The following is a 24,273-nucleotide window of genomic DNA, read 5'->3' as shown; positions in this document are numbered from 1 at the left end:
AAGAGGCAAAGCAATCAATGACAAAGACGGCATTCAATTTGCGTTTAAATCCGAAGCTAATCAGCTAATTTGCTAGGTTCAATGTAGTATTCTAAGCTCCCCACAAAAGGCTACTCGAATGTCCTAGTAATGAGCATAAAGATTGTTTTCTCATCTTACATAAGTCAGTTAGCTGTGGTCGAGTTATCCAGCCGCCACAGTTCTTCATTCATGCAAGCTTACGTGTCAGAAAAATAGGCCCTCATTGAACGGTGACGATAGAAACGGGAAGATGGTCTTGGAGGGAGCGACATGAGTCACAGAAGATTTCATTTTATGCTCTAGTGCTATTTTTGTTCTCAGTAGATCATTGCAATAATGTACAAATTAGCTTACAAGTAGTTTGTTTTGCTGAAATTATGTAAATTGTCAGGATGGCTTTGAAAAATTATCCATTTTTATTTTAATTCTGTATATCTGGCTGGTTGCATGGGGTTTATTTTATGTTAAAAATGGAATAATTGTTAGACTTTTATCATTCTATTATTTTTTTAAATTATTGCAGCTCTCAGGTTACATGTATAGCTACATATGGTAGTACGGTGTTCATTCATGCTCTCACACTAATGTCTGAATGGCCCAAACAACCTCTTCTAATTAAAAATGTATTGGAATTTTCTTTTTTTTATATGCTGGAAACGGGCAGGATGCAGCATTTTCCTGTAACTGCTGGTGTGGAAATTGCCAGCGATGAGGAAAACAAAATTCTAATGCAACGTACAATGTGCTTGAAATTATATTTGAACGTGATTGATCTGTTTATCCTGAACTGGTGCAGGCAACAATTTAACATCATTACTTTTTCCCCCCAAAGTCTGAGTCATGTGCTTTCAAGTAACCAACAATCAGTCTTATTTCGCTCCTCCAAATGACACCATCATGTGTGCTTGGTTTATGCATGCCATTTACTCTTGCTTTGCTCGATGAATTCATTCATTCAATCATTCCCATTCAGCTGATTCATGTACCCATTCACCGCAGACTAACGGATGCAAACCAACACTGGAGCGTGCTGCCGGGACCCTGGATTCCATGCAGTTCGCCTGCCTCGCCTTTTAATTAGAGCATGATAACATGTTTTTGAAACTCTATCCTTCTCCGGCTCATGTTTGCTGTGAAAGGCTCATAAATAAATTGAGGAGGAACATCCACTTTTGAACTCGCTGGGTTTTTTTACGGTACAAGGAGACGAGCACCGCCCTCATGAGGATGCGGAGCGGGGGATGATGGGAAATAGAACGGGCCTTTGCTCCTTCGCCTTTAACACAGATGTGTACAATGTGATAAAATAGAAGTCACATGAGGTTGGACTGAGAACTTGATTTCTCCTATAGATTGCCCAACCTGCCTCTGTAAAGGCATATGCAGGTATGAGACAGGGAAAGGAAAGAAAGCGTTTACAGCAGGCTACATGGCACTGCTGTTTAACACGTCTCTGACTGGCTGTCAGGGTCCCTGTATGTTTAAAGAGAGACTAAAATAATGAACATTGACCGGGAGTGCATTTATTTTATTGGCTCCAGAAGGAGCTGACAATTTAAATGTTGCAGGGTTTTGCATTGGTACCAGAGGGAGAGAGCTTTACTGACCCATAAACAAACGTCAGATTTGGATCAATAAGCCGAGTGGCCAATGCCGCCTTGAGACGCTCACCATAAATCTCCGAGGGCCGCCCGCTCCCTCATTAAATTATAAAGGGTCTGCGAGCCGTGAAACACTGACGGTGGAGCATCACACTGGTCGCTAAAAATAGAGAGGCCTAAACAAAAGAGTTTTTTTTTCTTTCTCTCTCTCTCTACGTCCATATTGTTACTCAAGAATCCTTTTAACTATCCACTTCTCTCATTCCCTGAGGTCAGGAGAGAGAGGTGGCCAAATCCAGGCATCCACGGCGGGCCCGCATGTTTCCAGGGTGTCGTCCTGCGCGTCGACAAAACATTAACACGTCCCCATGATGTAATGATGAGGGAGATACAGCTGTTCCGGCGGACGGGAACACTCTCGTCGAGGCACTCCGTGTCTGAGGAGCATCTTGTTGCCCAAACTTATATTGCAAATCCACTTTAAGTACATAAGTCAAGAGTGCTTCCAGCTAAAATGCAAGCTGTGTTGGGTCTGGAAGATTTTTTAAAAAATCATGGACCTTGCACTTAGGAGGATTACATTTTCATGTGCTGAAAAGCAGAGAAAAAAAGGTGGTCAAACGACGTCATCGCTTCAAAAAGGAGCAGCCAATACGGCAAATGTTGTTCTAAAACAACATATTTCTCCTAATGCGTCATAATACATTTCGCAACTCGTGTGCTGTGAAGTGCAGTTTCCACACTAGTGACTTTTCAGGGCCCCCGTGATATAAATATCAACCATCTGTGAGGCCATCTGCATTGGGGTGCTATATCATGCACCGAGGCCAAGCCACCAAACACAGGCGGGTTTCCTCCCACGGCGCTCTCTGCGCTGCACGCGAGACGAGCAACCCAATCGCCGAATCGCCACTTCTCACGATGGACCCACCCCGTATTTTATGCAGGGGTGTCATCCCTTTAAGTGAGGTCATCTTTTAAAGGAGCAGTCATGATAACCTCAGTGCTCTGTAACGCCTTGCGCTGCTGCATACTCTACCCGGCCTCCAGATCTCATCTTTCTGTCCGATCCAGCACAAATGTAATACATGTTGGCTATCAGGTGCATTTTCAATCAAGTGTTTTTCTGTATTTTTTTTTATCCGAACTTGGATTACAGTAGGACTGCGGTGATTGCAAACGCGTCCACAACCAGCCATCCATCATAGTTTGAAAGCCGATATTGCGGCAGTTTAGAGTACATACTTCTGTGTCGGAGCATGCTTCTGAGATGAGTCGCAATGAGACCGTGACCTTTTTCATATTCAACCGGAAACACAAAACAGAGCGACGCCAGCGAAGGGAAAAGACGCAGATGAGTGCCATTAACAACAAAATACCTGAGCACACGAGACAGCGCGTCACCGTGTCCTAGTCTGCCTCTTGCGACATCTGGCATGATGTTTGTGTGCATTTTGTTGCGCCCTCTGTGTCTCATCAAGGGTTCTCTGCTAACACGCCTTCCTTTGTGTCTGCGCTGAGGAAAAAAGGGAAGAAAAAGCGAGATGAGTGTGTGTGTGTGTGTGTGTGTGTGTGTGTGAGAGACTTTTTTTTTTTTTCAAGCTATCTAGTTATTGGAACGGAAAGGAATGGAGCAGGGCTGGTGCTGAGGACCAGGCCACTCGAGGGGGAAAGAGAGTGAGAGAGAGCAGAGGGGCCACTGGCGAGTGAAAATCCTTTTGTTATTTCTGTAGATTGTTGAGCACAGAAGAGGGGAGGGGGGGATTAATTTGTGTCAAGGTCTGAGAGCAGCAGACAGCAGAACCCCCCCCCCCCCATTGCTGTTTGTTTACCTAACTTTAGAACCACGCCGCTCTCGTGAAATAACTTACCCAAAGCCGGTGTTGTGATAAATCTTGTATGGCAGCTTTGGAAAAGATTGATAGAATAATCCTTGAAATTGCCAAGCTGGTCGACAAATAAAAGCTGGTAAGCGTGCAAAAACATGCCTTCTGGTTCAAGACAAATGTTTAAAGGCCTTTGATCACAAGCATGCGTCATCAGAGCCTGCAAAATAGAAATGGCCTAGAAATGATATCATTTTATTTTTTCATGTTTTGATGTTTTGGTGTGAAATAAAAGTGGATTGGATTGGAAATCAAACCAGGATAGCCTGATCATTCAAATCCATTCAAGTACATGTAATGTGTATCACCATAGGTGAACAGTGAATTCATACAAATATAAAAATAATGCTTTAGGTCTGCATTGATTACAAATTAATCTGCAGACGATTTCCAGTATTCGTCCATGAATTGTTTGTTCTATTAAATGTCAATTGACAGCATGAGGCAGATGTGATGTCATCACGTTGCCTGTTTTGTCCGCCCAACAGTCAAAACCCCCAAAGATATTCACTTTAGTATCACGCCTGGCAAAGAAAGCAGAATCTTTACATTTTAAAATTGAAGCTTTTCGGCACTTTTTTTGCTTTAAAAGATGTTTCCAACGATTAACCAAGTGTAAAAAAAAAGTGAAGCGCACTGTTAAATGTAAATGTAACTCATAACATTAATGTCATAGTGATATCAGATTGCAAAAATATCTTAACATAACACTCTCCCTATAATAATATTCCAAAAATGGATTATACACCCTTGCAGATCCATATAGGACTCACATTTGCTCATAACAAGATTTCCATTACAGGCAACATTAATTAAATTAATGCCATCAAGTTGCCGAGGGTAACACCTAACAAGAGGGCATCAACGAGCCGTTTGATGTTTGTTGAAGGATGCTCAGGTTGTGTAAGAGAACTTCAGACTCTAGAGGTCTCCATCCTTCAGCATCCCCTCATCATCCACCTATCCGCCCTCCTCCTCCCTCCTCCTCCTCGTCCCCCCCCCCCTCCTCTCTGGCATTTTGTGCAGCGGAGGAGGAAAGGAGGAGAGACTGCTGAGGAGGAGACAGAGGGGACCCTGAGACAACACGTCCCACGCCAGAGCCAGACAGCCAAGGAACTTTGATTTGACGCCAAGTAGCCCGGGATGAAAATGACGATGAAGAGAAAGAGCCACGTTTCCACTTCTCCCTCTTCATCATCTTCTTCTTGGGAGGTTTAGACACAGATATGTCGGGCGTGTACAACATATGACGTTCCTGGACTCACGCGCTCCACGAAGATTGATTCCTGTCTGATTCCGCTCGTCCGTTCGCTGATGGTGCCGCGTCGTTGTGCCCGCTCTCAGGTCAGCCGAGCGAGCGTGAAGGCGCTGTGAGCGCATTGTTTCCAGCTCCGTTGCGTATATGGGATTCCCAGCCGTGATGTCTGCGATGTTTCGTTCTTTGTTTCTGGGTAAGTCACTTTCCATTCCCCGCAGAAGACAAGCCAGTCGTTTTAACAGCAGCGGAGCGTGTTCGCCTCACGATGGTCTGATGTATGTCGCTGTAACAGTCACAATAATATATATATATATATATATATATATATATATATATATATATATATATATATATATATATATATATATATATATATATATATATATATATGGCCTTTATTTAGAATGATGTCAGAATGTTTGTTTTTATTTTTTTCTCTCTATATATATATAACACATATGTTTTATGTTTAATGCTATTTGTATGCAAACAATGGAAACGCACAAGTCAAACGTGATTTCCAAAACCCAAAGCTGCTCTAGTTGGGGGAATTAAAGGGGACAAAAGTTCACCTGGCCCCTCCCTTTTAAATCTTCTATCCACATCTATTCACCCTGCATAGTGCATGCATTTTGCACTCATTCTTAAAAAAAAACAGCCCTGCTGATGAACAAAATGCCTTTTTACCGTTTTTTGAAGAAAGCAAAAAAATAAAAAAGCACACAGCAACAACTAAAGACGTCACAAGAATCGATATTTTCTATATCATTTGGATGGAAAACTGTTTGAATGAGTTGAGCAACATCATTTGTGTTTCAGTTTGACAGTGAAAGGTGTTTGAAAATTTCCTAAAAGAAGCTTTGCTTGTCTCGTCATCATCATCATCACTACTGCTGATACTATTAGGCTACCAGTACCTCTTATTACTAGTACAGTAATGAAATGAAGGCATTTTGCTGTTCAGCGCTAAATGAGGGATTGTTTAATTTGCACTGCGACCTCGCTGACTGGAAGTTACTGTGGACAGCGCTGTGAGACGGTGTGTAAAAATGACTTCCAGTAAGAGGTTTCACACTGCTGTCTCATCACCTGCAGTGAAATTCCCCCACATTATCTGTGTAACTGGGGATGAAGCAACGTTTTCCACAGAGTTTACAGTCTGAAGTGGCTATGAATATAAGGGTACCTGATGACAAAGTTTGGAAAACCCCCGAGCTAATGTAAAAATGGGTGGAAGTGGCCAAATGAGGGGAAATGCACCAGAGAGCCGGCGGCTCGTCTGCTTTGGTCCGAGTCCAAAAGCGGTGCTCTAGTCTGCGTGATGCTCGCTGTTCGTGGCGCCGCATTCTGGAGCGAAATCAAAGGAATCATTTGCTTTTCATATCTCTGTCATGGCGTTATGTGCTTATGCTAGATGTGGATTGTGCTGAAGGCCTGTAGATACAGAGTTTGTTGTCTCCCATCATCCACTTATTTACGTGTTGCGGGAGAGCATCTTTGCCCCTTGGCTAATGCATTCTGGGAAAAAGGTGCGAGTCCCCCCCTGTGACACTGAATGAGATGAGCATGCGAAGATAAATGGAAGGATGGAGATATTGAGTTGTTAAGGCTCACGTTGGTGGAACCAGTGAATCCACAGTATGCGCTCAGTGGTGATGGGCCGCTGATCCGGTGCTTAAACAAAAGCAGCTGACTCGGCAGTGGACACTGCATACCAGCACGTCTTACGGTCTTATTTCAGTCGTCAGCCTGGTCGCATTGATTCAAAATAAACATGATAAATAACAATTCCCCACTGATGATGATGATGATGATGAACACGCAACCAGGTTTTGAACGAGCACCGCCATGAAATCACGCAACAGAAATGTATTTCCCTAATAAAACTAATAATGGGGCACTTTTCTTAAAATAACTATCAGCCTGTGCCGAGAGCATTCATTGAGTTGTTGTTGCCATGGTGAGAGGCATTTTCTCCTTCCATCATGTCACCAGATATGACAATGTGGAGCAATTGGAGCAGCTGAAAATGATATGGTTTTGGGTGAACATCATGTACATGGCAGCGACCTGGGTCATGAGTCTGTCATGCCAGAACAAAAGTATCTGCCATTCTGCAAAAAGGGCTTTTTTTTTTCTCCGACTAGGGAGAAAATGTAGAGTTATAGCTGAGGCTGCACAAGACTGAAGGACACTTTCCTAAAGTCATATAGCCTGTATTAATTCAAGATCAACACCGAGGCCAAGTTAAAAGACGAAGGGTTTTATTATAAAAGAATCAATAGTCATTAATAGGGGCTCATTTCCTTTATATTTGGCTGTGGCCTCTCAAGTCCTGAGACTTCCGTTAATTTAATATCTGTCGGAGATGTAATATCCACTGTTCACATTACAGATAAGTAGCACAATTAATTGCCACGGCGAGTTCGACAGCTCTCTCCTGCCGATGCAAAGCGAGGAACGGAGCAAGGTCAAATGGAGAAACCGAGGAACGGTGTGGCCAGATCCGGCCAGGTGAAGGAGACTTTTGATGGATCTCGTCTCTCCTCACGCCTGGATTAAATGATTCAGCATGAGGGGATTTAAAAAAAACGACCGTCCGAGAAGTAATAACACAGCGTAAGTCACTTGACAGAAATGTAATTGGGAGAAATGAGCAGCTTTAATGTGCGATCTGTCGGAAGTCACGGCGGGGTCTCGACGCCGGCGTCCACGCACGTGCACACGTGTGTGTGTGTGTGTGTGTGTGTGTGTGTGTGTGTGTGTGTGTGTGTGTGTGTGTGTGTGTGTGTGTGTGTGTGTGTGTGTGTGTGTGTGTGCGTGTGTGTGTGTGTGTGTGTGTGCGTGTGTGTGTGTGTGTGTGTGTGTGCAGCAATGAGAAGATGGCGGTGGCTGTGCACGCCTGCTAGTGTTAGATGTAGATAAAAGAGAGCAGTGGCTCCAAACAGAAATTCTGTCCCGATTCTATATTTAGCATGTCTGCCGGGGTAGGCAGAGGATCTCTGAAATGTGAAGATGACAGGAGCCTCCTGAGCCAGAGGTTATGAAGTGACATCTTGATGTGTTTGCGCCTGAATCAAACTCCCACACACACACACACACACACACACACGGGCCACAGACTCCTGACATTCCTACAAAGAGACGTTTCGGTATTTGACGTCGAGTTACCATACATTAGGTCTCCGTTTTGATCTGCTGCCGTTCCCCCCCCCCCCCCATATTTACTCTCTGCTTTGAGCGTGTTTGTGTTTCTGGAGCATGTGGTGAATTTGGCAGGTCGGCTTTGCGGAGCCAGAATGTGCACAGTATTTAAAGCACGGTTCGGTGTGGAGCCTCGCGCTGAGTTAACCTCACATTGTTAAAGCGTAGACCTAAAAATGAATACATTTACAGTTTGTTTGATGGACGTGACGCATACAAGTATCCAGTGGTTTATTACATGCAAGCTTTAGGACGTACAGTACGGTTACGATGACACTGTGGAGGTAGGAGGAGCAAACAGCTGGCAGTGCCTCGCAATTTGACACGCAGGACAAAGTGTAAACAGATTCCCGTCAGGAGAGGATTTTACTACTCGAAGCAAAAAAAAGTGGTGAATCGGAATGGCTCGGCAAGGACGGAGCACTCTGGAATACAAAAGCTCTCGGGTAATTGCCAAGGCCTACAGATGAGTGCAGGGGTCCAGCCGTCCTCAAAACAATTGACCCATATCATTAACATACACTGATTTGCCTTACAAGCACTTTCCCCGCCTGGCGTGTGCAGCCTTTGAATGACAGCAGGCTTCCCTGAATAACAAACCGTCCTCTCTTTTTTTGTACCTGAGGGATTCTTCATGTTTCATTGATTTTAGTGCTTTTAGTCAGACGGCCTTTCTATTCTCTCCCAGCAAGCTGGATGCCGCGCTGTTTGTAGGTGAAAGTGTAGCGGCTTTGTACTGTAAGTGCTTTTATTCCTACTACTTGAGGGCCTGTGCAGGTAAAACAAATAAAGGTTGCGCTCGTTTAGTCTTTAGATTCATCTGCTGGCTCTGCGGCGTTTCTTTGTTGGATGGTTTTCTGTCTCCTGTGTTTCTGCCACACCCATAATATCCTTGCTGTCCCAGCGTTGGCCTTTTGGCACACGCGTCCTGTAAAACACAAGACACACTCTTAGACGGAGCCGGGTTCGTGTAGCGTTTCTGACCAACGCACCCTCCCCCTTTTCATCCTTCACTGGGAAAATGATTGCCAGATTATGTTGGAGCGTATGAACAGGAACTACCTCTTTCACTTCACTGCTAATCTTTGACAGATGTTTCGGGAGAGGCTCACATTAACTGGAGCCACATGCACGGTATACACTACCCATGGTACACAAGCAATTGAAGACACAGGCGTAGTGTGCAGACAAACGAACGCAAATGCTGCTGCTTTATACATTGGGTGAACCACGAGGTCTTTGTATTGATCAGGATTTTAGATTAGGAGATTAGATTCACACGAGGAATAAAAAGAATCTTTATAGTTTTGGGAAATATGTCCTCTCACCCAACTATTGGCAGTCAGAGGAAAATTAACCAGCGACAATTTTGATAATGGATTTAATAATTGAAGTCATTCATTAAGCCAAACGTTCTCTGTTCCAGCTTCTTAAATGTGAGCATTTGCTACTTTTTGCTGCTGTTCATATTGTAATTCACATTGGTTTAAAACCAGATCGCCATAGTGAGGCATGAAGGCTTATTTTTGATCTGGTCATAACAAGACAGCAAGGCCAAAAAGCAATCATGCTAAAAAAATAACCCTTCACCTCTTGACCCACTTGACCCCCACTGCCCCTGCACCTCTCAGCGTCTGACCTCTGCAGAAATGGATTCAGTTAACCATGCCATTAGCATTGGTTAAGTGAATAGTTTGGGCATTACCTCATGGCATCAGGAATATCCATTACATATCATGATATAAACACCTAATCCATTATAACTAATATAACATGATCTAAGAAGCAGGTAAATAAGGATCAGCTGCTCCACAACAAAATGGTTAGCCCTTTAAAACATGACATTGGCCCTCTTGTTTCCCTTAATCCCATCTGCCATGGCTTTCTGTCTTATTTGTAGTTTGAATTTCAAGTGCAATTACAGCTTTCTATTTTCTTAGAAAGGGAGAGCTGCTTGTTTGCATAGAAACATGTGAATCAAGGTCTATGGTGGTTTTTATGTGAGCAGTGAGGAGATCAAAGAGTGACTAAAGCGGTGAGATAAACGCCGGTGCTGTCGGCGAGACAGAGCATGGGATTGTCTCCCATCGATTCACCCCACTGAAGGTGTGCCCCGATATTAATTCTTTGCAGCTATTGACATTGCTGGAATAGGAATCCATTTATCACCAACAGCTGCTTGCAAGAGCAAAGGTGATAAAAATTCACACATGTTGTGTAAATATCATATAAATTGATTTTTTGATTTTTTTTTTAATCAGTGTTTGGGGCTGACATGCTATCATCTCAGAGCTCCCAGCACCGTCGTGGTACTTTCTAGTGAAAAGCGGCAGCGTAGAGTAAAAGCTGGCGTGCTTGTCTTCCCTAAGCAGAACCCTCGTTTGATCTATGTTCTCTGTCTCTGAAAGCAGGTATATCTCTGTTTTCTGTGCAGCTGCACGATCCAACTGTACGGGAAAAATAAACAGCTTGAAAAAAAAAAACCCAAATCCCTATTGCCGAGGTGTGTCACTCTCAACAGCTTAGCCTAGCGCTTACATCGATGACGCGGAGGAGGGGGAAAATAAACTCTTGATGGAACATCTACGGCCAATGAGCGCCGCAGACATGTCAAGATGCTAACAGTCAGCGGTTTGACGTTCTTTACTGCTGGAACTAACGTTTGCTTGACATGAGCGACGCGTTGTCAACATCCACGGTAAACTCTCTGCCAATAATTGATAATTTCTTACTCTTCGCTAAGCGCTTTAATTGGTCATGGGGTGCACCTGTCAGACCCCAAACTGTGCGACGCCTCGCCTCACGCAGCGATTATTGATTATCATGTCCAGATATCAATCTGGCCGTTTAAACATTGTCATGGTTGGAATAAGCAAGAAACTACAGCTCCCAGCCAGACCGCGACCACTGGGTGTCCTCCCCGTGAAAGGATTTTCTTCACAGACAGAATTGTGAAACATGCATTTAAGTTATTTATTCCAATGTGGCACATTAAAAAAGGAGACTTTTTTTACACCCTACATGTATTACAGCACTCAATACAAACCCCCAGAGTTCATTGCATGATGAATAAAAGCAACTCACGCTGCACCAAACAATGGCAACCCAGGCGGGGGTTTTTTTCTTTCTTTTTTTTCCCTCTCCTCTCCCGCTTTCCAATTGCGAGCTGGCTGAATGAACAGAAGGAAATGTTCCACGTCGCTCTATTTAGACGCCTGCTGTTCCTTTCAATTTGAAGCAGTTTATTAAGCCCAGCAAGCAGGACACTCCATTAGGTGTTTTGAACCTGCATGCTCCGTTGTCTCACTCCATTTCCCCTTTTGCTTGCCAGCCTTCCCTAAAGCGTTAGTGGCTTTAATCAGCAGAGGCCCTCCTGCCCTTTAAACATTTATCTTCAGCCGCTTTTGGTCGTCACCGAGCTGCCTGGAAACACTTAAGATGGATGGTTGTTTGGAAGGGAGGGGATTCAGTGGCCATTGATTCGAGTGGCGGAAGACAAAGTGGTCACCTGCACAAGACCTGAACACCATCTGGAGGATCCCCTCCGGTCTCAGAGCGTGATTGCTGAGGTCAGGACAATCTGTTCAATTAAGATCTATACTGAATGCGAGAACGGAAAGGATATTATTTTTTGTTGGAGAGAAGGGGGGAAAAACTATGTGCAGTTACTTTAAATAGTGAGCTTAATCTATTTATTGACTGTAGCCAAACTTTGGGAATGACCTTTAGAGCTTTAAAAGATATGGAGCCGATTTAATTCTTTATAGAGATGAAATCCTTGGTCATCCACACATTACCTTGTGTAATTGCCATTCACCAGGAACTGTAAAAAGCAATAACTCCGGCCCAGTCTTGGGTTGCCTGTCCTGTTCTCTTGTAGGGGATGTTGTGTGATGGATGGTTTAATTATCCAACCACAACGCCAGCCGTTTGGTCTTTCATAGCGCGGCGAATTGTGAACTGAAGATCATTGATCAATTGCTAGGATGTCCACAAATTAAGTATGTAATGTCGCTGATTGCACTGCAGCGCTCCTCTCAGTACTTCATATTATGGAGCGCTGACTCCACTAGCGGGCCGAGAGGTTGAGAATTGGGTTTCCGCAGGAGATAAGGTGGCTCGTTCAGGAGCGCAGGCTGTGGTCTTTTTTTTCTCTCTTTCCCGGCAGAGTGGTTCGGAGCAGATGGCACCACCACCTTTGTTTTTTCCGACTCGTTAGACTTGACTTGTTGATGAAACGGAGCCTTTACGCCATACTGCCCATGCAGATGTGTAGCTTTCTAGTAGCCTCGGTCAGAATGTGCCCGGCAGTAAGGTTAAGGGTGGCCTGGCTTATCTTACAAGGCTCTATGTTGCACTTTTCCAAAAGTGCACACGATTAGATTTGCTTGCCCGTAAAGTGATCGTCTAGTGTGTTTATGCTTGTTACAGAAACCAAACACTTATGCTGGGTTGTGTATACCCACTACAATAATGGAGTGTACCTCCGAGACCAGCAAAACTGATGCAGACGGCGTTCCGATCATAACTCGCAGCTCATTCCGGCGAAGACAATGCCGTGTTTCCTCCATTTGTTTGGTCTCCTGTGCTTCTTGTTTAGTACACTTGTTTAGCTCGGCCCCATCATGCAGTTTGTCAGGCGCTATAGATGATCACATCTCTAGCGATGAGACAGACAGGGGGGCTTAGGACCGCGTTCAAGATGCCAGTCATGGTTCGGCGCTGTTGTCCAAACTGTCATACTTTTGAATGGAATTGTCTTATTATGGTTTCTGGATGCGGTGCGGTGATGCTCTTTAGAGTGTCAGCGGTACAGCAGTGAGTGAAAGCAATGCTGAGTTTTACGTCTCTCTCGAAAATCATTTAACGTGAGGATTTTTCTTCTGCTTTTTTGGATCCCACATCTTCGCTCAGCGGTAGACATCACTTTTATTTTGTGTGTCTTTCTGCAAGAGGGGATTCGAGAGCGTTAGCGTTTGGCTTGATTCGCTGTCTGGGCTCCAACGACGCTGTAGAGGAGGAAACAGCCGAGTTTGCAAATTCAAGCTCTTAAAATAATTAAAGTTGGCATGATGACTCCTGCTTCCTCGACGGGTCCAAGCTTAAAGGAAGATGGCTTTGGGAGTTACCACGCAGCAACGGCAAGCTGTGTTCCGCTTTGAAATTAGGAGTAGTGAAGGTTAGATCACGCAGTGTTAGATTAAATTAAATTACATGCATGATTCTGTCACTGTGGCGGGAAATTAAGCTTTTTGGCCACTGACTCATCATGCTTGAAAACATGTTTTTTCCCATTAAAGAGAGCGAGATGCTGTTTACTCTATTAACCTTTCCTCGCGGTTGCACGCTTGACATTGAACAATGTGGAAGAGGCCGACTCCTCGGCGGCCCCTTTTTTTTTTTTTTTTTGCTAATGAGGCAATTAAGTCGATCCTGCCTTGGTTGAACAAGGGGCAGGGAGAGAGCAAGGCAAGTCATCTGCTGTCTCAGCAAACACCAAGAATCTTAGCCGCGCCGCAGTCGGAATACATAAGAAGCCCCGCTTTGTTGTCGTGACCGCCCCAGTCGCCTCGGTCCTCCCCTCATCAGTGCCACCCTTAGCATGGCTGGGGATCACAGGCTGCATCGGGCCGCATTTATCCATGTGCACTGAATTGCAGTAAATGGAAATGTAAGGGGAAAAAAAGCAGAATCAAAATGATGTTTGTGCTCTTCTTGTAATCCATTGTGAAGCCGTGTTGGAGCAACAACTGCTTGCACATCGTTTTGGGACAACAAAGCGGCGCACAGAACACTGCAGAGGGATAAAGTGGTGGACTATTGCTCTTTACTCCTTGCATTTACACAGTTCAGAATAAGTACTGTCTGCTCCCATTTGTTAAAGCGTTCGAAAACTCACACATCTTCCGAATTTTTACTTTGCATTATATTATGTTCTGAATCGTATTTCAAAAGTGAATGTGTATCAGCCCGCTACACGATTCGCATATTAGCTTCTGTGTGTCTCGAGTGTTTATCATGTCTCTTTTATGCTATGAGTTATTCATGCAGCTAAAAGAGCTCTTGCTGGTCAACACACTGAGAGGATGATGGGCTGCTGAAGGCCAGTATCAAGAGTGGCGTACACTGTGGCTGGCGGTGCACTGTAGAGTATAGTGGAGTTTGAGTGTGGAAGCAGCGCTGATCCTTGTCCCGCAAGACTGATGAGAAAAGGAAGGTTTTATGCCTCTCTTTTTCACCTGCATGCTGATAACTAGAGCTCCAATCCCCTATGTGTGGCAGAAGGAAATGGAAAGATATGGATATGCCATTATGCGAATGCATACATGATTGAGTGGCTGTCGATGTGTGTGTTCACGCCTGATTTTATCATCCGACGCCCTCCCTGACAAGTCTGAGGGATAGCATGGCATCGCAGTTGCCTGGGGGGCTTTCCAGGATAACGTTGATTGCTGTTAAATGTGCTGATACTCTACAGCCATTTGAAGAAGAAAAAAAAAACACACACACACTTGTTACCCTATTAAACGGCAGCAATTAGCATGTTCCTTCCTGCCTAGTGACTGGCTGCTAAGAGCAGCCGCCTTGTCCTACAAAAGGGCCCGGCATTAAGGCCTAAGTTAATGTGTTTAAGGGATGCACAATTCTAACGAGCGATAACGGAGGGCTTACGGCTGCTCAGAAGGGATTAGGGGACATAGTTGTCTGTCTTAAAGCTCAGGCTTAACCATCATACTCCTTTTTTTTTCTTTCCCTCCTCCATCTCTCCTCCCTGGTAATGAAACACCAGTATTTCCTGACACAAAATATGTAAAAAAGAACGTCTCACTCGGCAGGGAATGAAGCGGGCTGCTCATTAGCAGTGGAAAAGTGTACCGAACCAGAAAGAAGAGATGTCCGGACAGATTTGCTTGAAATCAATGCCCGTCCTCTGAAGCTTCCTCTACAGTATGTGGCTGTCACAACTTATCAGAAGAGATTCCTAGTAGCTTATGTAAGCAGGCAAAAGGTGTGCTTGAGCGCCGCAGGAACATATGTATAGCTTTGTCAGTGTTGAAGCGGGAGCACTGTGGCTCCCTTTAGCATCAGATTTCAGCCCACCATCGAGCAGGTTCACAGTGTCCACTTTAACGTATTTGCCTTCGCCCATGTGACCGGATCAATACCGAGAGATTACCTCTCCACCGTGTGAGGCACGGATGCCTCGGAAGTGGCAGGATTTGAGAATGACAGAGCTGACGGTTTTCAGTTACAGGACACTAAAAGATGCATAGTGGCAAGGGCGCCAGGAAAAGTGCACAGTTAGCGATGCGGGCTGCGCCGGCAACCATGTGCGTTCCTGCTGGCTAAAATGACCGACACCGGACACCACGGGCCACATTCCTTTCCTGCAAAATGTACGGTATAACACAGAAATGGCCGCAATCACACACTTGCAGACTTCCTTTATCACAATTCAGACTTAATCCTCCGTATACTCAAGACAGAGCTTCACTGAGAAATTACTTTTTCATTCGATATTCAGCAGAAGACAAAAGGAGACTTCTTCATGCTGTTGTATTTGAACGGATTTGATAGGCTGGCAGTTGAATTCATTCATTCTGCTACAAAGCCACGGACAAACCTTTGGTTTATACCATCGCTGTCCTTTAGCTCAGGCTAACGGCCCTCTTGTGAAGACAGATAGACCTGGGCGCAGTTTCTCTGAAGCAATGTCAATAGTGTTATCACTTGGCCCCCTGCAAAGTGTTTCCGGGGGACCTATTCGCCGTCATGCAAGTTAGCACCGTTTTGTCGTCTGCTAACTGTACCGTGCAGGATTCTTCGGGGAAATCGTAACGCAACGGTGCCGGCACATTTTTGATTATTAATGGAAGTTATTGTGTGGAAGCACGGAGCTCTTGTTGCGACCTAGTTAGAGCCGACATCTTCACTCCTCCATTGTCCTTTTCTCAGCCCAACCAACTGCATATATAATCAACATTGTAATTGATCTTATGAAGGGGAGAGTGGTGGTTACACATTAGGTGGGGGGGGGTCCTGTGGGTGGACATTTTGATTGCACGCATTATCATCTGAATGTCATACAGTGGCCAGCAGAACATAGAAAGCCATTATTATTAATATTACATGAATTTCTATTTTACTACATCGGTAGTTCAACTATAGGAATCCTATTTATATGTCACATTCTACAGCATTATTGGAGAATTCGATTGCAGAGCAGAAAAAAAAAAAAAAAAAAACATTTTTTTTGTTTTTTTTGTTGCAGACCCCAAATGTGCTCTCCATGTTTGCCTCCATGACATTGGAAGGCAACAGAAGTATGAATGATCTTTCACTAGATTGACCAGCATGATCATTAATCCTAATATAGCTGCCATCCACTCCCAGCCGTGGCTTGACTACAAGTAATCATAGCCATACACCACTGTGTATCGTGCTGCAGGAAAAACACTACGAGTGCGGAGTGCTCAGTCCATCAATCTAACAGGAAAGACATTTTTTTCAGTCCCATGTTGGAGGATCCCCCCACCCTCAAGGAATATGTTTATGAGCCCTTTTTTCCGTCTGTCCTGTCTCTTCCCAATCGCTCTCCCTCGGATGAAGAGTATATACAGCTCTCCGCCACAGGGTCCTGATGGATGGCCACTCAGCAACCACCCCCTCCATTTGGTCGCCAAAGGCCAGCCATATTTCTCCTTGACTGGCCACGTAGACCAGCATCTGCATGAGAAGCCTCGGGGATGCTGTTTTCTGTGAGCTCAGCAGGGCCGACTAGGAGTATTTGATTAGGTGTAATGGAGTTACAGTAATCTGATTCCAAAAAAGATGACATCTGTAATCTGTTGCAGTTACTGTAAATATGCAGTAATCAGATCAAACATGCTTATGATGTTTCAGAGTTATTGCATTGCTCAGTACAACTGTGGCATGTAAATTGTGGAATTTACTCACATCTTTCTGAAGCGTGGATTAAAATGAACCCTATTTAACCCGGCGCTTTTATCGGAGGGTGACGTGAATTAACTCTTGCAGCAGCATTACTGGTTACCATTTTCTGCAGGTAATCAGCACTTTAAGTAATTGCCTCTGCGTGTACCGTAATCCCCCCTCATAACTGTTGCAGTGGAATGGTGGGCTCGGGATGTGTGGGGGGGGGGGGATGGATGGACACGTCGCGGTGGTGTATTAGCAGCAGGATGACTCCAGGGCCTTATTGGAGGCTACTGCTCGGTCATACAAGGAATAAACGCTGCAGGGTGCTCTGCATGGCAGCACGCTGCTGCTTTTGGGTCAGAGAAATGAAGGGAGAGAGAGAGAGGATCTGTCATTGATCCCATAGCATTAGCCTTGGCTGCAGTCATAATGAAGCCAGAGCTGTGTGCTCTATTTGTGAGTGTGTGTGTAGAACTGACAACTCCTGTACATATCTGCATCTAGAGTGTTTATATATCTTGGTGATTAATTATAACTCATGTGGACACAAATAAACCACTCAAAGCGTGTGTGCACATGCGTGTGTTTGTGTATGTGTGTATCCCCAGATGGCCTTGTGAGTGTGTGTGTGTGTGTGTGTGTGTGTGTGTGTGTGTGTGTGTGTGTGTGTGTGTGTGTGTGTGTGTGTGTGTGTGTGTGTGTGTGTGTGTGTGTGTGTGTGCATAATGGATGTGTATCCCCAGATATCTTTGTGTGAACATATTGCAGGGTTTGCATTGTCATCTTGTGCGTATACAACGTGTATGTATTTCCCTGACTTTATTTGTGTGTGTGCGCATGTGTGTGTGTGTGTGTGTGTATACACAGTGATGAAGCAGGAGTGGCTGCTTGGCGACTCATCCATCATTTCCCCCCCCTGGCCCGCGGTGCCCTCAGAGGAGTGCTGCGCTGTCACGGTGACATTGGGCTCATTTTGGACTAGAAAAATGGTGCATCCATCCCCCACGCCCCCCCTCCAGCCAACCAGCCAGCGTGGACGCCTCCGTAACAATCCCTCTTACAGCCTTAGTCTCCTTCCCCCCGCCGTCAGCTTTGCACGCTGTATCCATGGGGACGGATTGCTAATCAGAGGCAGCGTTCTATTGAAGGGCCCTCGTTTGTCCACAGTCGTTTAGCAGGGCTGCTTCAGGTGGCATGTCACCTTCTCTTACCCCTCCCTACCCCCCCACCACTGCCACCCTTCTACCCCCCACCCCCTGCTGGATAACCTTGGGAAGGTTGGGGGAGGGGGAGGCAGGTGGGGGACAAAGGAGTGTGATGAAACCAAATCTATGAGCGTCCCGTGGTTTCTCTTCCCCCCCGTCCTGCGACTCTCAACCGCTGGTAATGTACAGCGTGAGTCAGCATGAGCAACTGCAGTATAACGGCCCAGCCGATCGGGGTTGCTCTTCGTGACTCAGTGTGGTGTGTGTGTGTGTGTGTGTGTGTGCGTGAGCGTTTCCTCCACCTTTCTGCAAGACTGCCCACGCAAGACAGCACTGGCACGCATCGGACAACCTTTTGGCCGTGCTGAGAGTGATAGGTGTTGTGGTCACGGGGGCATGCTGTCCAGTACAATCTGGTAACAGATGAGGGGATGAGAAAGTGTGGCAGATAGTCAGAAATACACTAGGCAGCACATTTGATAAGAAAAACTGACATTTTTTTTTGCAATATGTATTGTGATATGAAACCAGATTATTTGAATAGCTCTATTTGGAAAGAATTCATCATTCTGGAAGTATTGGGGTGATTTCTTTGCCTCTGCATAAAAAATGAAAATAATTTAAACAAAAGCAGAAAGGCTAATCCATCTCTTGACTATGCAGTCGCTAATATTATGCACACAATGTACTTCCTTAGAGAAGTTTTCTGATTTATAGCACATTTTTTGTTTAAAAATACTTTTTTGGCCCCTGATGCTTAGGCCTGGCAGGGAGTCAACATCACATGTACCTCCTGTGATGTGACTTTTGGGGGCACATCGCAGTGTCGTCGATGCTGAAACGATGTCGTGCGGCCACTTGTTTCTGAGTTCCAGATCGCTGTGTGCTGCTGCAGTACAGCCGGCTAAGTGCAACACACAGTGCCACTCTCTCTCTCGTCAAGAGTTCTATATCATGCACGTGCGCTGCATACATGTATAAATCTTGTGGCAAGCAGTGCACAGTTTGTATTTTCAGGTAGGCACGTCGTGAAGCACGTGATCCTCAGAGGACGACTCACACATGGCTGATAAGAACAACCGCATTAAACAAACACATTAGTTCCTACATGGACAGCAAAGTGGGTCCTTTTTGACACAGACGATGCAGAACGACGAGGACTGTTAGTGCAGACGCTGATGAACGCGTGCAGACTTCTGGAATAACACAACCACCAGCTCCCGTTATGTAACCGCAGTCGACACATTTTAGTGTCATTCCTCCCAAAAAAAAACGCACCTTGTTGTTGGAGGAGGGGGAAGAGGGAAACGGAAGCAGAGATTAAAAAAGAAAGGAGGGACAGAGGCATAAAGGGGAAAGCAAGAGGTAGACAAGGAGGGACTGAGAGAGGAACATGAGGAGGAAAAGAGGAACTGAGCGGGCTGCAGCACGTTTGCCCCCCTGCCTTCATCCCGTGTCTGCAGCTCAAATAGTTGCTAATCAGTCCTGCCACTTCATACACACGCTGTATACGCACAAGCCCACCGATACACCAGCCGAGGCACACACAGACGCACAGCTTTTCCTCAGTAAGCCTCCTTTCATAGATAACCTCTCCAGCTGACAATAGCAACAATAGCATAAATCCTGATCCCAACAACAACAACAGCGATGGACGGCCACGTCCTTCGCTGAACCCACGTCAGCACATTCTCCTCGGTCTCTTATCCAAATCTGTATTTCCTTTTTTTCTTTTTTTCTCTCTCTATTTTTCATTTGAAAAAGGATCCGTTTCCAGAGCTGCAGGCATCCTGATAGTGATGGTGGGTTGGTAGCCCGATTGATCAGCCCGTCTGTCACTGGCGATCAATTGTTATCCGTCCTCTTCTATTAGGGATCCAGTTTCCTCCATTTGCCTGACCTCACCTTTCCCATAAGTCGGGCCTAAGGTCAAAGCCTGTTATTAATTTGTGTGACCTTGTCGACTTTGATGTCCTATTGAGCCGCTGCATAGTGGCGCTTCTGTATTGTCTTTCATACAGCCCTGAGTTTGACTTCCTTCCTGGTGCAGGGGATCAATAGTGTAGCATGGGCCATAAGAGATAATATGCCAACCCCCCCCCCCCCCCCCCCCCCCCTGCAATAATGATAGGAATCGTGGAGAACATATGCAAGCCAGCCTGGAAATCAATAGCTCTAATGTAAATGTGGACTCTTCCCTTTCCTGTTTCAGTGATGCTATTGTGGTCTGTTTATATGCATTTCTATACACTGAAGGCAGATATGTATCTGAGAAGTGTAGCTTCACCGTGTCAGGTTACAAGCATCACTTTTCTTTTGAATATCACAGCCAAGCATTATGACGCATAGCTCCATGGACTCTTATCGCAGCCTCTCACCATGAAGGAATGGTGAATAGCACATTTCAATCATTCTGTCATGGGAGAACTATAATCTTTTTTTTCTTCTGCACGGCATATGTCCTTCCACTTCTAACTAATCCTTATTATGCCTCAGAAGCGAAGGTCATTGTCAAAGCCGAGGGGTGATTAAGTTAATCCACTTGTTTTCTGAATCCGATTTACCTCATTTTCTAAACTGGGGAACAATGTATTGGCACAAAGACATCAAGATGATAGTGCAGCACGCATTAAGGAGGAGGGCCCCAACACCGGGGAGGCTCCTATTATCTGTCTACATCATCTGCATCGCATTCTGCTTCAGCGGATTTCTAATGACTGCGTTCAAACGCAATCGCTGCCATATTGAGAGTGTAAGCGGAGAGGAGAGCACGCACGTTATAAAAAAAAAAGAGGCACGAGCTCTCTTATTCATGAATCGATCCATGTCGCTGCAGTGTGAGACCCGCTAGCACAGGAAGTCACGGTGCCCCGGCGAGCAGGAGTCCCGCGCTGCGGCCGGCCAGCCTCGGCGAGTTACGCAGTGCAGTGGCATACGATCGACGGTCGGTCCCTCCCTGCAAGGGGATGGGTTATTTACTACCGCGCCGGGCACGGACAGATGCTCCACAGATATTATACTATAGAGATTTTCACAAGTGCAAATAGGTGTGTGTAAGTGGACGAGTGTGTGTGTGTGTGTGTTTCAGGGGCAAAGCTGCTTGTATCCCTTACAGTCAGCAAATCAGGCAGAACCTATAATAAGTGTTGCATTTTCAATCAGTGGCCGCAAAATAAAGTGCACCCGAGTGTCAGTAAGTGAATGTGTGTGTGTGTGTGTGTGTGTGTGTGCGCGATTGTTATTTAACTGTAACCGTGTGACACACAGCGATGCGCGGCCACGCTAATGTGTTGTGAATGTGTTTGTTCAGCCGAATGACATGCGAGTCTGCCTTTATGAATATTTGTTCGTAGATTTATTAGCGTGCCTTTCAGTACATTAAGTGTAGCCATTAGCTTCTCCCTGTCCGATCAGATCACCCTCTCCCGCCTCATCATGCCGTGGCATGTGAGTTGCTATTAGTCAGAGAGGCAAAGGTATACTCTACTTATATTTTTTTGAATTTCATGATTTGTATGATAGCAACTCCAATCTGATTGAGAGATTGTTGTCATTTCCCTTCAGTGTGAGAGTTTACATTGTCATGAGCTCATGGATTGGGTGGCGTTACAGTGCAGCACACTATGATTTCATCTTTACCTCATCTTGGACTGTTTTCACGATGGAATTAGAGCTGAAAGAAAATCAATGGATGATGTTATTAAAGCATGTTATATTTAACCCTATCATACATATATGTAGAGCATGGGCAACATTTTTATCTTTTTATTGTCAAAAATGTTCTCTGATACATCTATCATCACCCCATTCACAATCGGTAGTCTATTGTTACAAATGATGCGCCTATCTATCATAAAGCATCAAGTCATCATCATCAACAGTGTTCATCATGAACTCATTTAGATTCCTGATGTTTTTAAATTTAACCAACAGTCCAAACACATTCAGTTTAGCGCTACAGCAGAATAAGAGCATTAAAAAGCAGAATAAGAGCATTAAAAGTGTGTACATTTTTAGCACTTAAAAAGTGATTCGAATGATTACTTATCCAATGGTGCTGCTCTTCCCCTCGTTCTCACATGTTAGCCAAGCATCGCAAACGTGCAGACAAAATGTTGAAGCCTTTCATGTGACAAACTCAAAAATCAGTACTGATGTAATAGGAGAACTGACAAGTTCTGCATTGTTTATTTTCCACTTAATGCAACACACAACCGAACAAAATGTGGTAGCCAAGGACCAATTCTGAATGATTCTACTGCAGAACAGACCTGTGCGATTAAGTGATTCAGGGACGTGATTAAAAATGAAATTACGTTGTAACATTTCACATCCAAATAAAACCCAAACCCGCAGTACGCACATAAAAAAAATACGCCCAAACACACGAGCCTGATGGGACTGGGTTGCAGATTTCTATCACACAGTGTACCACAAGTGTGAGGCAAGAAAAACACAGAATTGAGAGAGAGAGAGAGAGAGAGAGAGAGAGAGAGAGAGAGAGAGAGAGAGAGAGAGAGAGAGAGAGAGAGAGAGAGAGAGAGAGAGTCAGAAAGAAAGGAATAAAGGGTTGAATGTGGGGCAGACAAATAAACAGAGTTAAAAGGGGGGTGAAACGAGGCACAAATGAAAAAGTGCAGATGTGTGTTTAGCAGATCCTGTTGTGAAGCTCTCAGTCAGTCATAATAAACAGACCTAATGCACAATTAAAAACACCTGGAGCCCCTCCATCACTGATTAAGTCAAGCTTATAATCATTGGGGGGCAACTTCACTGCAAATCTAATAGCTCACATTTGTGCATGCGTGTGTGTGTGTGTGTGTGTGTGTGTGTGTGTGTGTGTGTGTGTGTGTGTGTGTGTGTGTGTGTGTGTGTGTGTGTGTGTGTGTGTGTGTGTGTGTGTGGCTGTCTGTCACTCCCACAGCTTTGCAAATGAACGGTGTGACGGAGCCAGAATGAGATCTCTCCCACAGCCAGGACAAACACCATAATAGGCATTTCAAACACATACCCTATTATTTTTCTGTGACGGCCGAGGCCTGCTGCATTTTATGCGACGCCAGTGTTCTTTATCGGCTCCTGGTTCCTCTAATCTTTCCTTCAGGAACGCCAACTTTATGATTCAAAAGATTTGAATCGTAAAGCTCTTATCCCGTCATGTCTTACTCGTACGCCCGCAAAGAAATGACCATGTATCAGAAATCCTGGTTGCTTTTATGAGAGGAAATGCATAAGTGACACATTGGTTTCAAGAAAAAGTGGAGCGGATCGCCCCGAGTTCAGTTGTATTTCACTTTTGACAATGAGAGAAGTGCTCAAAGACGACATGAGACAGAGATTGATAATCCGCTGCAATATTGTTAGTCTATTTCAAAGCCATAAACTATGAAAGATAATTATTGCGTCTGAAAATGGAGATCTGGAAAAAGTCAGTTTATAAAATAATGCCTGAGTTACTTTCCGGGTTTTTTACGGAGCAGCCTCTGTTCTCAGAACTTAAGATGGATGTTTTTTAACCTCTGATTGGCCATTGACTACCCATGAAGTTAGGATAAGTAATGTTTTAAGGTGGACTGTGAGTATTATGTGTGGTGGAAATCGGTTTATGATTTCCTGATGAGAAATAAGAATACTTATTTACTCATGAATACAATTTATTCTATAAAGAGTCCAAAAACAGGCTAGCAGTCGCTACAGACAGACTGTAAACAGACAATGTCTAATAAGTCAAAGCCCTCGCAAACAGGGTGTCCAAGCGGACCGCGTCACCGACATACAGCTTCAGAGCAAACTATCTGGCCAGATAGGGGCAGACTCCTTAAGAGTCTGACCAATGATTCAGTCTTGAGAAGGGCTTTTTATACCGTTGTTTGTGATGTGTCATCAGAGAAGCATTGTTCCGTTGTTTGTGTAGACGGAGAACTTTGTCCAGAATGTGGTGTTTGAACCACTCATCAGTGTCCATAGATCCATATTGACTTGCCAGCTGTGCTGGTGTCACAAGATGCATTTTAACTCATAAAACATGACATGACATAAGTGCACAATACAGGTTATCTCATGACACACATGGAATAGTATGAGTGAAAACTACTCAAACTACTAATCATACTACAATAAACCACTAAATGAAAAATTCCCATCACATTATGCAGCAG

The 24,273-nt window shown here is 44.7% G+C and overlaps 1 protein-coding gene across 1 annotated transcript in view; it reads left to right on the top strand.

Moving 5' to 3' along the window:
• The first annotated feature begins 4,524 nt into the window (after window positions 1–4,524).
• The window catches only part of clmpb (CXADR like membrane protein b), a 61,337-nt gene continuing 41,588 nt past the window's right edge, over window positions 4,525–24,273 (top strand). Inside the window, exon 1 of the mRNA XM_084019654.1 lies at window positions 4,525–4,959. Within this exon, the coding sequence (XP_083875780.1) occupies window positions 4,911–4,959 (49 nt within the window). The 5' untranslated portion in view covers window positions 4,525–4,910. The remainder of the gene's footprint in view (window positions 4,960–24,273) is intronic.

This window comes from Eutrigla gurnardus, assembly GCF_963514095.1.
Source record: "Eutrigla gurnardus genome assembly, chromosome: 10".
Taxonomy (NCBI): domain Eukaryota; kingdom Metazoa; phylum Chordata; class Actinopteri; order Perciformes; family Triglidae; genus Eutrigla; species Eutrigla gurnardus.
Note: the sequence above shows the minus strand (reverse complement) of the source record. Positions and strands in the feature narration are given on the sequence as shown.